This window comes from Bos mutus, chromosome 1 (assembly GCF_027580195.1).
Source record: "Bos mutus isolate GX-2022 chromosome 1, NWIPB_WYAK_1.1, whole genome shotgun sequence".
Lineage (NCBI taxonomy): Eukaryota > Metazoa > Chordata > Mammalia > Artiodactyla > Bovidae > Bos > Bos mutus.
Window position 1 is genome coordinate 67,417,526 of NC_091617.1, and position 16,505 is coordinate 67,434,030.

The window sequence follows — 16,505 nt, forward strand, 5'->3', positions numbered from 1 at the left end:
TGCATGAGGTGGCCAAAGTACTGGAGTTTCAACTTTAGCATCATTCCTTCCAAAGAAATCCCAGGGCTGATCTCCTTCACAGTGGGCTGGTTGGATCTCCTTGTAGTCCAAGGGACTCTCAAGAGTCTTCTCCAACACCATAGTTCAAAAGCATCAATTCTTCGGCGTTCAGCTTTCTTCACAGTCCGACTCTCACATCCATACATGACCACTGGAAAAACCATAGCCTTGACTAGACAGACCTTTGTTGGCAAAGTAATATCTCTGCTTTTGAATATGCTGTCTAGGTTGGTCATAACTTTCCTTCCAAGGAGTAAGTGTCTTTTAATTTCATGGCTGCAGTCACCATCTGCAGTGATTTTGGAGCCCCCCAAAAAATAAAGTCTGATACTGTTTCCACTGTTTCCCCATCTATTTCCTCTGAAGTGATGGGACCAAATGCCATGATCTTCATTTTCTGAATGTTGACCTTTAAGCCAACTTTTTCACTCTCCTCTTTCACTTTCATCAAGAGGCTTTTTAGTTCCTCTTCATTTTCTGCCGTAAGGCTGGTATCATCTGCATATCTGAGGTTATTGATATTTCTCCCGGCAATCTTGATTCCAGTTTGTGTTTCTTCCAGTCCAGCGTTTCTCATGATGTACACTGCATATAAGTTAAATAAGCAGGGTGACAATATACAGCCTTGACGAACTCCTTTTCCTATTTGGAACCAGTCTGTTGTTCCATGTCCAGTTCTAACTGTTGCTTCCTGACCTGCATACAGGTTTCTCAAGAGGCAGGTCAGGTGGTCTGGTATTCCCATCTCTTTCAGAATTTTCCACAGTTTCTTGTGATCCACACAGTCAAAGGCTTTGGCATAGTCAATAAAGCAGAAATAGATGTTTTTCTGGAACTCTCTTGCTTTTTCGATGATCCAGTGGATGTTGGCAATTTGATCTCTGGTTCCTCTGCCTTTTCCAAAACCAGCTTGAACATCTGGAAGTTCACGGTTCACATATTGCTGAAGCCTGGCTTGGAGAATTTTGAGCATTACTTTACTAGCATGTGAGATGAGTGCAATTGTGTGGTAGTTTGAGCATTCTTTTGCATTGTCTTTCTTTGGGATTGGAATGAAAACTGCCCTTTTCCAGTCCTATGGCCACTGCTGAGTTTTCCAAATTTGCTGGCATATTGAGTGCAGCACTTTCACAGCATCATCTTTCAGGATTTGAAATAGCTCAACTGGAATTCCATCACCTCCACTAGCTTTGTTCATAGTGATGCTTTCTAAGTCCCACTTGACTTCCCATTCCAGGATGTCTGGCTCTAGGTCAGTGATCACACCATCGTGATTATCTGGGTCGTGAAGCTCTTTTTTGTACAGTTCTGTGTATTCTGTGTATTCTTGCCACCTCTTCTTAGTATCTTCTGCTTCTGTTAGGTCCATACCATTTCTGTCCTTTATTGAGCCCATCTTTGCATGAAATGTTCCCTTGGTATCTCTAATTTTCTTGAAGAGATCCCTAGTCTTTCCCATTCTGTTGTCTTCCTCTATTTCTTTGCATTGATCGCTGAGGAAGGCTTTCTTATCTTTTCCTGCTATTCTTTGGAACTCTACATTCAGATGCTTATATCTTTCCTTTTCTCCTTTGCTTTTCACTTCTCTTCTTTTCACAGCTATTTGTAAGGCCTCCCTGGACAGCCATTTTGCTTTTTCTGCATTTCTTTTCCATGGGGATGGTCTTGATCCCTGTCTCCTGTACAACGTCATGAACCTCATTCCATAGTTCATCAGGCACTCTGTCTATCAGATCTAGGCCCTTAAATCTATTTCTCACTTCCACTGTCTAGTCATAAGGGATTTGATTTAGGTCATAACTGAATGGTCTAGTGGTTTTCCTTACTTTCTTCAATTTAAGTCTGAATTTGGCGCTAAAGAGTTCATGATCTGAGCCACAGTCAGCTCCTGGTCTTGTTTTTGATGACTGTATAGAGCTTCTCCATTTTTGGCTGCAAACAATATAATCAATCTGATTTCGGTGTTGACCATCCGGTGATGTCCATGTGTAGAGTCTTCTCTTGTGTTGTTGGAAGAGGGTGTTTGTTATGACCAGTACGTTCTCTTGGCAAAACTCTATTAGCCTTTGCCCTGCTTCATTCTGTAGTCCAAGGCCAAATTTGCCTGTTACTCCAGGTGTTTCTTGACTTCCTACTTTTGCATTCCAGTCCCCTATAATGAAAAGGACATCTTTTTTGGATGTTAGTTCTAAAAGGTCTTGTAGGTCTTCATAGAACCATTCAACTTCAGCTTCTTTAGTGTTACTGGTTGGGACATAGGCTTGGATTACCATGATATTGAATGGTTTGCCTTGGAAATGAATAGAAATCATTGTCGTTTTTGAGATTGCATCCAAGTACTGCATTTTGGACTCTTCTGTTGACCATGATGGCTACTCCATTTCTTCTGAGGGATTCCTGCCCACAGTAGTAGATATAATGGTCATCTGAGTTAAATTCACCCATTCCATTCCGTTTTAGTTTGCTGATTCCTAGAATGTCGATGTTCACTCTTGCCATCTCCTGTTGACCACTTCCAATTTGCCTTGATTCATGGACCTGACATTCCAGGTTCCTATGCAGTATTGCTCTTACAGCATCAGACCTTGCTTCTATCACCAGTCACACCCACAGCTGGGTATTGTTTTTGCTTTGGCTCCATCCCTTCATTCTTTCTGGAGTTATTTCTCCACTGATCTCTTGTAGCATATTGGGCACCTACCGACCCAGGGAGTTCCCCTTTCAGTATCCTATCATTTTGCCTTTTCATACTGTTCATGGGGTTCTCAAGGCAAGAATACTGAAGTGGTTTGCCATGCCCTTCTCCAGTGGACCACATTCTGTCTTAATCTCTGATTAAGTTAAGCTACGATATTTTGCCTTTGCTAGCAGATGCCATCACCCAACATAAATTAATAAACTTCAAATAGTTCTTAAAATTCAAAGCTTTAGAATTAACATATCTTACTTAACTTCTCCATTAACTCAATCTATGTGAAACTCTACTTATAATGTTGTACATCTGTATTTAAGACACAAAAATCTTAAAACAATTTATCCAAGACAAGTTAAAAACCATTAAGTGGATGTACAATTTTTAGATAATTCCTGCCACCCAAATATGGAATAAACACCTATTGCAGATAGGCATTGCTGGATGCCTATTATAATTTGAAATACAGAGAACACTTGGCCTTGATGGGGGCCATCAATGCTAAAAATATTCTGCCTGTAGTGGTTTATTTCTCCAAGATGAGGGCAGAAATATATATATGATACTGAAGGTAGGAGCATGTGACCACAGCATTCAATAGTTATCAAAACGTAAGTAGCTGCTTATTAAAAAATGGTTTGTTTTTTTTTTAAATGTCAGGTGCACTCTTGGGTAAGCTCTCAATGCATTTTTGGAACTGCCTTTCTGCCTCATTCCTCTAAGTAAGCAACAGGGTGGGTGGGTGTGACTCCATAGACACCCAGTGATCTGGCAGGTCCCAGACAGAAAATACATAAGGAGCCCAAACCCCAGAAGACAGTAACACAAAATAGTAAGATAACATATGTTAAATTTAAAATGATATGTAGATACTAGTTAACATGCTATAATAAATTCCTAAAATTCTAATTATGACTATCTCACTTGTGGAGAGATGAAAAAGGAAGGAAATGCAGTTTTGCCTATTAGTTGTCAGAAACTGTGCTTTTTAGATAAAGGGCATTTTTATTTATTTTATTAAAAAAAAATCTTTTGGCCATATCCAGTGGCATGTGGGATCTTAGTTCTCCGACCAGGCATCAAACTGTGCCCTCTGCATTGGAAGTGTAGAGTCTTAACCACTGGACCACCAGGGAAGTCCCAGCTTTTGTGTATTTTAGGCACTGTGATTAACAGAGCAAAAACCTTGTACTGGCTAACAGCTGTTAACTACAAAAAAAGAAAAAAAAGATCCTTTCCAGATAGTGCTACAGTGATAAATCAAAGAAAGATGAAGTAATTTAACCAAAGGGAAAGAGGCTTCTGCGTCCAAAGAATAAACCTTGGTCAATGGGAACCACTTCTTATACTATAACCCTAATGGAGACTGTCCTTTGCAAGTAGGTCCTAACTTCTGATGATGACAGTGTAGGGGAAAGGACAATAAGAATATTATATACTGATAACGGGCCAGAACTGCTGGTCTGACTCTAATCCAAATAGGAATTTAATGCTAGGGACTACGAATGCCAGATCTCTCTCATTTGCTTCAGCAAACCCACCTTCTATCCATCTCCACTCTGCTCTGCTCTCTCTGGGATGCTACTCTGTATGGATTACATTATTAAGAGACATTCCTTTATGGGTCTCTTGTGCTCCTACATGCCTTGCTGGGTTTACCAAAGAAAAAGTAAGGCTTTGAACTAAGCTCTGTACCTGGGACATTTTTCAGGGCTGTGTTTATACTGAGCAACGTTGAGGGATAAGGTGATGTTTTTCCCTCAGTCAAGTATAGGCGTTCTAACTGCTTACCACCAAAGCAATGAATCCCCCAAGCTCAGTGTTCTTCAGCATGTGCAGTTTCCCCGTGGGTCCATCGTACCATCCCACTGGCAGTTGGCAGTGAGGCAGAACCGACACAAACATGCTAATGTGCATGCTGCTAGCTGTGCAATGAGCACAGTACCTTTGTCTCTGACCCAAGAGTCTTGTGTCTCCTGTCAACATGCACGACATAGTAAGGATAATTCATTAGCTTGTAAGAATGAAAATCAGATCCCTGACTAGATATACATCAACAGGGTTCTGGTTGGGTCCAATCCAATGGGAATTGTGGCATTATCAAAGAGAGGAAAAAGCATGCATTCAAGATATTTCAAACTCCCTTTCTATGAGGCCACCTTGGGCTGGCTTTGTCCCTTAAAGCTCACTTCTCCTCTCAAGGTGGCCTACTCTAACAGAACAATATCTCTAGCTGAATCCCAGTAACCTCTTCCTCACCTCATCCCTTAAGACCTAGGGATAGTAACAGTTCTGTTCATGCTGCTAGCACTGGGCTAGCAGAATCCCTTGTGGTTCCCTTATACTCTAACGAGTTTGTAATGAGTTTCTTCATAAATAAAACCCCTATCTTAATTTGGGTGTTCCTATCTACTCTTTCTTGCCAGTCAATTCTAAAGGAAATCAACCCTGAATATTCATTGGAGGGGCTGATGCTGAAGCTCCAATACTTTGGCCACCTAATGCAAAGAGCCGACTTACTGGAAAAGACACTGATGCCGGGAAAGATTGAGGGCAGAAGAAGAGGGTGACAGAGGATGAGATGGTTGGATAGCATCACTGACTCAATGGACATGAGTTTGAGTAAACTCTGGGAGATAGTGAAGGAAGGACAAGTCTGGAAGTCCATGGGGTCGCAGAGTTGGACATGATTTATCGATTGAACTCTGTGGGAACTCTGAACAAATAGTTAAGTTAGGATCCAACAAGTTGCTACCATGGCACCATCGCTGACCATGTACTACCACTCCTTTCTTTGTCCATCAGTCCTCCAAAATAGGTTTCTACTTTAAGAGTTAGACCAGGGGTGAGCATACTTGTTCTTAAAAGGCTAGAGAATAAACATATTATGCTTTAAACAGGCCAGATGGTCTCTTCCACAACTACTCAAGTCTCCTCCTACAACACGAAAGTAACCATAGAAAATACATAAATGAAAATGAATTAGCATGACTGTGCTCTGATAAAGCTTCATTTACAAAATAACTAAACATTACAATAAAACAAAACTGGCTGTAGTATGCTCACCCTGGATTAGACCAATACTGTCCCACTGAAATATAATGTAAATCATATAAGCAATTTAAAATTTTCCAAGAACTACATTAAAAAATTAAAATAGGTAACATTAACTACTATAATGTTTTATTCAAATCAATACAGCCAAAATATTAACATTACAATATGTGATTAACATTAATCACTGAGATATTTTATTTTTTTGCATTAAATATTCTAAGCATACTGTGTATTTTTACTATAAAGCACATCTCAATCCGGATGGTAAATTTTTATCAGAAATCCTTGATCTGTATTTAGGTTTAATAAACTTTACAGTTGAAAAAAGTAGATTCATTTACCAAGTTATTTCAAACATACTTTAAAAGTTTTCTAATAACTAGGTCAAGTATCAGCTTTAAATTTAAATTAATTAAAATTAAATAACATTTACAATTGAGTTCCTTAGTTGTGTTAGCCATACTTGGAATGCTCTGCAGTCACATGTGGCTTGAGACTGCCACCTTAAGTGGCACAGGTCAAGACAATACAAGGCTAAACGCAACTGGCCTCCAAGATAGGTTAGGAAGTTGTTTTCTCAGCCTTGGTTCTGACTCAAGACCATCTGAATTTCAGCCTCTTTGCCTGAATCCTGATCTCTAATACCCAGAACTAGTGCTGTACATGACTCAAACCCCTTACCTAAGCTAAATCTTACTGTACTCTGCTGTACTAACATTTTTGGCCCACCTGAACTGTGAACTAGCTGGTTCCATTCTTGATGCTCTGAAATCCCATTATGGACTTTTTCATCTCTATTTTGGGCTACCATGTTCCATAGGCCTCTGTGGAACAACATAATCAAAACTTGCTTATTCTAAACTGCTTACTGAATCATTCCACTTAGGTCAGCAAGTTAACTGTGAGTGTTAACCATCCTTGGCTACAGTCACTGTCAATCAGCGGCAGAGTTTTTTCCTTACATAACTATCCAACTTGGAATTTTACCTTCCTGTTACCATATCTTCTAACTGTGCAGCTGAAAAATTGAGCTATGGATCCTACTTAGAATATATGTATACACATATAGTATTTTTAAAACAATAAATATACACCCAATGTATATGAAATATACATTGAAATATAAAACACCCAATGAAATATGAAACCCAATCAATCTGTGAATATCATTCTGGGTTTGAACTATTCTCCTACAAAACCTAACCATTTTTTTTTTCTACTTTTCTTCTTGGCAAAGCATTCAGCAATTAGAAACTGAATAGAGGAAAAAAAAAATCACAAGCACACACACACACCTGTATAACCAGTATTATTAAAATGTAAGCCCAGCTGCATAACCCCAGTAATCTATCAAAACTCCCATAATTAAGTATCATATTTAAATAAATAAGATAAAAAAATACTTACAAATTTCCTTCCGGACTACAGAAGGCACAGTATGTTTTTCATGTCCTTTCTTTTTGGATCTGTATCTTTTGGTTTCTACAGGTCTGGGGTTACATCTATTTTCTGAATATGTTATTTCTGAACCTATTAATGATTAAAACAAAAATTCATTAGCATTAAGAGAATTACTTAATTGAGAAAAGGTGATCAGCAAAGAAGCATTTAAAAAAAAAAACCTGAATCTTCATTTCTCAAAATGTCCCGCAGCAAAGACGCACAGCCATCAAGCCCCTGTACAGTTTCAGTCTGTAAGGAGAAAGTCACACAGAAATTTGTACATAAAATTTTACTGCAGAAAAAAAATTCTGTAATTTTAAAATTTCCTTATTTAGAAGCAATTTATTATTGGTAGAAGACATGTTTTAAAGCAAAAAAGTCTTCATTCTTTGTCAGGACAATTAATACTTCACCTTTGAATTTTTATTTCCACTTCTTAACTTTTACCTGAAAACTAATTAAACAGTATACACTGTATCTATTCAGTTTACTCTTACCTGACTTTCTGAATCAGAGTGAGTGGGATAGCCAGAATCTGCATTAAAACGGGGTATCTTTCTCAAATTGGTCCTAGAAAACAAGTTTGTTAATACATTTACATATAACACAAATATAATTACAAATAATATATTTTCCCAAAATACATTCTAAAAAGACACTTTCTTTCCACCAAAGGTTGGATAAGAAAGCTTGTTCAACCATGCAAAAGATGGATTTATGCAGGACTTTATGAAGGTTGTAAAGACTAAAATGATCAACATGGGTAGAGATATGAAAGGTTTCTCCCCAGAGTTTTGTGAAAGTAGAGACCCTCACTTAGATCTCTGGGGTAGGAAAAATTTAGTCCATCCCATAGACTTGAAAATCTCTTGAGAATTCCTGAAGTTGGACACTTTCTTAAGTACTTACCCTTTCTTTCCATTTGTTAATTTAGCAGGTCCAGTGTGCTTTCCCGAAGGTATTACCTATGACATGATGCATTATATTATAGGAGATATACAAATATTTTTCTATCATATTCTCAGTATACTGTTTTGACAAAACCTAAAATGTTATTGTTTCCTTTTGTTTCACTTGGTAAAACATACATAACATAAAATAAACCATTCTCAAGTATACAGCTCTGTGGCATTAAACACATTCGCAGTTGTGCAACCATCACTACAGCCCATCTCCAGAACTGTCATCTTCCCAAACTGAAATTCTGTACCCATTAATCATTAATCTCTAATCCTCTCCTAAGTACCTGGTGTAACCACCCTTCTACTTTTGGTCTCACTGTTCTAGGAATCTCATATAAATGGAACCAGATAGTATTTGTCCTTTTGTGACTGGCTTACTTTGCTTAGGACAGTATCTTCATAGTATACATGTTGCAGCATGTGCAAAATTTCCTTCTTGTTAAGGCTGAATAATACTCCATTTTATATATGTACCATGTTATTAATTTTAATAAAATCCACTATTACAACTGAACTCATAAATTTTTTTTTCTATATAAACTGTCAAGCAAGCAACACATACCTTTGTTCCTTAAGTCTTATGTAAGTTGAAGACTGAAGTTGAAATTTTACTTTAACCAGAAGTATCTACTATAGTAAGTCTGGACTATACTCAATCCCTCAAAATATTCTACTTCCCCTAGGTCTTCAAAATACATTAACTCAAGACATAGGGCAGAGTTCATAACTCTGATTCTATTTTTCCACATTCTTTAGAATGCCTGACAAGACCAGCACGTGAAAACTCTACTCATTTGCTTCTACACACATCCAATACGCTGGGAGTTACACAAGAAGCAAGTCAACTGTGCTTGCCCCTGGGGAGGGAAACTCAGAATCTGGGGGACAGAACAAGGGAGACTTTCCATGGTATACGTTTTTATATCTTAATAACTTCACATTATTTAAATATAATATCTATTCAAAATATAATTTTTGAAAGACATGGTTAAATTTCCTACTCACTCCCTCATTTTACCCTTTAGGTGTAGTCACTGTTGGCAGTTACACTTAGGATTTTTCTTGGCATGTTTACATATTTCATCTCAAGATACCTTTGAGCAATTACTATTAAACTTTCTGGAATTATAAAGTTTCACTTCCCCTTAAGATAACTTAGAATATGAGGGAGTCAAAAAGCAGCAGCGAGAACCAACATTGGCGGAAATAAGATGCCATATAACACAACTCTACTAGACCCTAAGGGGCTTTCCTTTCACACTATCTATGTTGGTGTCCTGTCCAGGACCATAATAAAAAACCAAACCATCATGCTAAGTCTAAAAACAACTACCACAATAATTATCTTTCAGAATTTAAAAAGTATACTGTTGAGATAAATATATGGCATGATGGCATAATTGAAAGATTATATTCAGCATTTCACCGAAACACATACACACACACATTAGGTCATATTACAAAATCAGGTAAAGAAAATTAACCAGAATAAAGCACCCTGCAACAGTGTGATACTGGAAGATTCCCTTCAAATTTATTTTGTATTCTTTATTTTGAAATAATAGTACAAAGAACAGTATAATGCTACCAAGATTCCACAACTGCTGACATTTTACTACATCTGCCATCTTCTCCCTTTCAAAAATGTATAGTATTACTTTTTGTCTGAACCATTTCAGATTATGTTACAGACATGATACTCCTTTATATTTATTTACTCCTAAATATTTCCTAAGGACAAGGTCACTCTCTCATAAAACCAAATTATCAAAATCAGGAAATTAACAGTGAAACCATACTATAATCTAATCTACAGATCTTATTCACATTTTGCCAATTATCAAAATACTGTCCTTTATATTAAAAAAAAAAATTATGGCCCTTATCCCATAAATCCAGGATCATACGAAGCATTTTAAGCTGTCATTTCTCTTTTGTCTCCTTTACTCGGGAACAGTTCCTAGAGGTGTCATTCATTGTCTTTTACAGCCTTGACATATTCAAAGAATATGAGCAGTTACTTTGGTAGAATGTCCCTCTGGTAAGCATTTAGACTTGTCTGCTTCCCCTTGATTAGATTCAGGTTGTGCTTTTTTGGCAGGAATATCACAAAAGGAATGTTGTATTTATCTCAATATCGTATGAGCAGGCATATATTAGTTTGTCCCATTACTAGGGATGTAAAGTTTGATTATTTAAGGTGGTGCCTGCCAGATTTTTCACCAGGTTACTATTTTTTCCTTTGTAAATATTAAGCATTTTGTGGGGAGATACTTGAAGATTATGCAGACATCCTATTCATCAAACTTTCATCGAGTAGCATTCATTGAGGATTCCTGCCTTAATCATTTGTCAAATAGGTGATTTTTCTAACTTACATCATTCATTCTAGATTTATTAGCTGGCATTCAACCTTAGTGAAGTACTTCATTGAAGTACTTCTTTGTTCGCTAGTATGGACTCATTGATTCCTAGTTTATTTAATGGGTTCTGATGATTATCATTATTTATATTAATGCTCAAACTGTCCCAGATTCTGCCAATAGGAGTCTTTTCAAACCAGTCCCTGTATCATTTCAACACATCACCATTATTTTTGAGCCATTCCTTACAATAAAGATCTCCAGGTCCCACCCCACCCCCCAGCTTTTTTTTTCTCCCCATTGTGGTAACATGAAATCTACCCTCAACAAATTTTAAGTGTACATCAATTGTTAACTGTAGTATGATGTTTATGGGATTCCCTGGTGGCTCAGACGGTAGAGTCTGCCCTCAATGTGGGAGACCCAGGTTCCATCCCTGGATTAAGATTGCCTGGAGAAGGAAATGGCAACCCACTCTAGTATTCTTGCCTGGAAAATTCCAAGGATGGAGGAGCCTGGCAGGTTACATACCATGGGGTTGAAGAGTCAGACATGACTGAGTGACTTCACTTTCACTTCAATTCCACATGTTTACAGCAGATCTCTTAGATATATCTCATAAATCTAACAGAGCTTATTCATTGTACATAACTAAAACTTTATGCCCACTGAATAGCATCTCTCCATTTCTCTCCCTCCAGCCCCTGGCAACAACCACCCTACTTACTGTTTCTATGAGTCTAGCTATTTTAGATACCTCATATAAACAGAATGATGCAGATGACACCACCCTTATGGCAGAAAGTAAAGAACTAAAGAGCCTCTTGATGAAAGTTAAAGAGAGTGAAAAAGTTGGCTTAAAGCTCAACATTCAGAAAACTAAGATCATGACATCTGGTCCCATCACTTCATGGCAAATAGATGGGGAAACAGTGGCTGATTTTATTTTTCTTGGCTCCCAAATCACTGCAGATGGTGACTGAAGCCATGAAATTAAAAGACACTTACTCCTTGAAAGGAAAGTTATGACCAACCTAGACAGCATTTTAAAAAGCAGAGACATTACTTTGCCAACAAAGGTCCGTCTAGTCGGACTATGGTTTTTCCAGTAGTCTTGTATGGATGTGAGAGTTGGACTATAAAGAAAGCTGAGAGCTGAAGAATTGATGCTTTTGAAGTGTGGTGTTGGAGAAGACTCTTGAGAGTCCCTTGGACTGCAAGGAGATCCAACCAGTCCATCCTAAAGATCAGTCCTGGGTGTTCATTGGACGGACTGATGCTGAAGCTGAAACTCCAATATGTTGGCCACCTGATGCAAAGAGCTGACTCATTTGAAAAGACCCTGATGCTGGGAAAGATTGAGGAGAAGGGATGACAGAGGATGAGATAGACAGCATCACCGACTCAGTGGACATGGGTTTGGGTAGACTTCGGCAATTGGTGATGGACAGGGAGGCCTGGTGTGCTGCAGTTCATGGGGTCACAAAGAGCTGGACACGACTGAATGACTGAACTGAACTGAACTGGCTTATTTCACTTAGCAAAGTATCCTCAAGATACATTTATGTTGCATATAGCATGATTTCCTTCCTTTTTAAAGGCTGAATAATATTCCATTGTGTATCCACTAATCCATAAATGGACATTTAGGTTGTTATCACATCTTAGCTATTGTGAATGTTATAATGAACATGTGAGTGAAAATATCTCTTAAGATTCTATGTTTAACTCTCCTGGATAAACAACCAAAGTGAGAATGCTGGATCACATAACAATTCTACTTTTAATTTTGGAGGAAATTTCATGATTTTTCATAACAGTTGCACCCTGACATTCCCATGAATGGTGTACAAGGGTTCAAATTTCTCCATATCCTCATCAACACTTGTTATCTTCTGGGTTGGTTTTGTTTTTATGATAGCCATCCCAACAGGTGTGAGGTGATATCTTGCTGTGGCTTCGATTTGCATTCCCCTGATCAGTGATATTGAGCATCTTTCCATATACTTGCTGACCATCTATATGTCTTCTTTGGAGAAATGCCTATTCAAGTACCTTGCCTATGAATGCTACTGAAATGTAGGAGTTCCTTGTATATTATGATTATGAACCTTTTATCAGATATGTAGTTTTAAATATTTTTCCTCATTCCATAAGTTGACTTTTCAGTGTTGTGAGAAGCTGTGCAGCTTTTTACTTTGATATATCCAGGCCCCAACCCTAGAGTTGACCATTTCCCCAAAAAGTAGTGATTCCTTCCCGTGGACAACAGTATTTATTAATAGAAACCAAGATCTAGGCACTAGCTGTACTCTTTGCTACTGAGGCTTCATATGGATTATTTAGTCACCATGACCAGACAGTTGCAATTTTGAGTGTTGTGTTTTTACTTTCAAATCTTTTTCCATATTAAAAAAGTTCAAAAAATTTTAACAGTTGTATACTATTTTCATAAATGGAAGTAATGTGCCCTTGGAGTGCTTCATATTTTTCAGTTAAAATACAAATCTGAAATAAATCGTTTCATATACTGGAAATACCTTTTCATATTCAGGACTGAAAGCTTAATTATTTGATAAGTTATTCATTGTTTAATGCCTTTAGTGCCCCTAGATACAAACTGCAAAACCACTTTTCAAAACAAGTGCCCCAAATGGCAATACATAAGAGAATGTTTGTTTTATCCCACATTTACTTCCACTAAGTATTAGCAAGAAACTTTTACTTATTTGAGAAAAACATAAGTACCTCTTAGGAGCTGTATCTCCTACCAACAAGTGCAAGATAAAATTATATTTGTGGAATAATTTAGTCTTCAAAGACTTTCATTTCCACTTAATCAACACCCTGTTAGTTATTATTTCTGTGAGGTAGGAACCTACATTTCAGAAAGGTGGCTTGTTCAGAGTCATACACCTAAGAACAGATGTTTAAATGGACTCCAGCACCAACTATGTCAGGCTTTAGACAGGTCTAAAGCCTGTCTCTACTGCTAACCAGCTGTATAACTAGAGAAGTTATCTGAACTCTGCATCCCTCAACTTCCTCATCTATAAAATGAGGATTATTATCTACTTCCTAAGCCTACTGTGAAGATTAAATGAGAATAAATGGCAACCCACTCCAGTACTCTTGCCTGGAAAATCCCATGGAAACAGGAGCTTGGTAGGCTGCAGTCCATTAGGTCACGAAGAGTCGGACATGACTGAGTAACTTCACTTTCATGCACTGGAGAAGGAAATAGCAACCCACTCCAGCATTCTTGTCTGGAGAATCCCAGGGAGGGAGGAGCCTGGTGGGCTGCCGTCTATGGGGTCGCACAGAGTCGGACACAACTGAAGCGACTTAGCAGCAGCAGCAGCATATGTAAAAGCACACAGAATAATACCTGTCACATAAGTGCTACCCAAATGTTAGCTGTGATTATTGACAGTAATAAGCTGTTTTTAAGGGGACTACGTTGTGTTGCACAATTTATGCCAAGTGTGAAATAGATGTTTTACCAGGTTCTCTCATTTAATCTCCTCAATTCTTTAAGGCAGGATATTACACCTACTTTGTAGAAAAGAAAAAGAAATCTCAGAGAAGTAAAAAGTACTTTGCTTACTATCACTATGACAGTAGTGGCAGAACTGGAATCTGAATTGGTAGGTGACCATGACTACAAAAACCATGTTTTTCCCCTTGCTGACTGCACGAAGTCTGAGTTCATTCAACACAAAAGAAAGAACTATAAGGGTGGGACTGGTCTGGAAGCATTCATGAAGAAAGTCTTGAGCCAAGCCTTGGGGAAAAGTATAAGATTCACATTAATAGGGGAGACAGCATTAAAAGTGAGTTGATAAATAAAGGAAGAGCAAAAATGAAAGGGGAAAGAAGGGTGGTATGGTTACACTTAAGGAGGCGTAAGATCACCACTCTAGGTAGAGGGTCTGCATAAGGCTTGATTGATTGCTATTGGTTGACTGACTGATTACCTGAAAAGACAGAGATAAACTGCTTAGTAGCATAGGAAGATGAGCAATGTCTCTAGCCTGGATTTTAGTAAAGGCACAAAACGGGAGCTGAGGGCACCCAAACAATGTAAATGTTGACAGGGCCCGACAAGGCTTCTAGAAGCGGTACTTGAGCTGAAGGGACAGGAGATGAAAAGTGGAGATTTCAGGGGGAGAGGACATCATTCTCGGCAGAACAAAAGGCAAAGGCACAGAAGCCTGAAAGAACGCGGGCACTCAGGGCACTGTGGAAGAAATAGCTGAAGAGCGTTGGATATTCCTGGGATGGAGGTGGGGGCTGGTAGGGAACGCACTGGCCACGTCGAAAAATGGCTGTGCTGACAGGTCAAAGAACTGGGATGTTTATGTTGGGGGGGGGGGAAATGTTCCAGAGTTGGATTTTTAGCAGAGAATTGATGAGGGGTGTGCATTTGAGAAGGATGAGGCTAAATGCAGGGACACTCCTTGGGAGACTTTAAAAAAAAAACTAGTAGTAAAATACCAGCAACTGTGACGGAAAACCAGCTAATAGCAGCACTTGTTGGAAAAGCTGGGAACCTGGAGTTGATGCAACAACGTCGTGAGGCTCCGAGATATTAAGTCACGCATCCAGCGGCTGAGGCTGGACTCGAACCCGGGGACCACACCAAAGCCAGCGCTCAGTTGGACCACAACGATTAAAACAGAATCTACATCTACAGGCAGAACAACTGTGTTAGGGCGTTAAGATTAGGTACGCACACCCACCCTCCGCCTCGTCTCCTGTCGCAGCATTTTTTAACGCGGCAGCACTGTTTTTATTTTTTTCAAAGGGGGCTTTCCACGTCTCCAGGCCCGAGGACTACCTCCGTCCCTCTCCACCCCCACAGTGGACGCCTCAGGTCCGCAGACCTCACCTGGCCCGGTCGAGATCCAGACCTGACCATCCCTCGCAGCTTCAGTAAAGTCCAAGCGGAGTGAAGCAAAGCCGCAAGATAAAAGGAATTAACCGCCGCCGACTCTCGGCCGCCCTTGGCCCGCCCCTCGAGCTTCCGCTTCCGGGAAGGAGCCCGCCGAATGCTGCGCTTCATAGTCCCGGGCGCGCAACCAGAACCTCTCTTCGACCCACCGCACGGCGCCTTGGGTTTGCGCAATAGACCCCTCCCGGCCCCGGCTCGTCACACTCGGCTGCAGGGTGAGAGAAGTCCACAGAACGCCGGCGAACGCTGCGGGACTGGGGCGGGGCGGGGCCGAGAGGGGCGGGGCGGAGGAGGGCGGGGCGGAGGAGGGCGGGATGAGGAGCGGGAGCATTGGGCTGACCAGAGTCCGTCATTACCTGGGAGACCTGAGTTTGCTGCTGCGAGGGCTTCCACTGGAGGGAGAGCCGTTGTCCTGCATCTGCTAGGGGAAGTGGCAACGGGGACCCGCCACGACAGAGGAAGGGACTACGGTAGAACGCGAATAGGTTTCAGAAGGCATTGCACTGTCTCTGGATTTTGACCCTGTATTTTTAGTTGGTGTTTTGTATACCATTTTGAATGTTTTTGTTCTTGGTAATCAATAAACATCAATCCTACGCCCTGTTTTCTTTGTGTGATTCTGATAGCAATTTAATATTTTTTATTCTGTGGCCTAATAATCGTGCTCATTAGCTGCGATTTTAGTTTTACTTCCAGGCATAGTTGTTTCTTCAGTGGAGGTAATCACTGTTAACAAAGAATAGCACAGTATTCTTACCATTGGCGTGCTGCACGAATTTTAATGGACTGTCTTTGTTTTTAAAGTACTGAGTTTGGGGTTACTGTTTTAAATCGAGCTGGAGAGAAATTAACCCAACTTATTTCATTTTAAAGTAAGAAAGAAAAAGATCTACGTCTTGCAAGTCCTAATTACCATTAAAATAATCCAAAAGCTGAAATCTATGTACCAATATATTGCACACTTGTACTGAGTG

At 39.4% G+C, this 16,505-nt stretch overlaps 1 protein-coding gene across 4 annotated transcripts in view; it reads right to left on the reverse strand.

Annotated features, from left to right (window-relative positions):
* The window catches only part of CCDC14 (coiled-coil domain containing 14), a 39,081-nt gene extending 23,336 nt beyond the window's left edge, over positions 1 to 15,745 (reverse strand). Inside the window, exons 1-6 of one of the 4 annotated variants that reach the window (XM_070370286.1) lie at positions 15,469 to 15,587; positions 13,714 to 13,921; positions 8,162 to 8,217; positions 7,750 to 7,822; positions 7,432 to 7,501; positions 7,217 to 7,339 (exon numbers count right to left, since the gene is read on the reverse strand). In XM_070370286.1, the coding sequence (XP_070226387.1) occupies positions 7,217 to 7,339; positions 7,432 to 7,501; positions 7,750 to 7,822; positions 8,162 to 8,217; positions 13,714 to 13,758 (367 nt within the window). In that variant the 5' untranslated portion in view covers positions 13,759 to 13,921; positions 15,469 to 15,587. Of the gene's footprint in view, positions 1 to 7,216; positions 7,340 to 7,431; positions 7,502 to 7,749; positions 7,823 to 8,161; positions 8,218 to 13,713; positions 13,922 to 15,074; positions 15,268 to 15,468 lie in introns of those variants that run through there. The other 3 variants (XM_070370288.1, XM_070370276.1, XM_070370267.1) reach the window with 3 other exon arrangements.
* Positions 15,746 to 16,505: the final 760 nt, after the last annotated feature.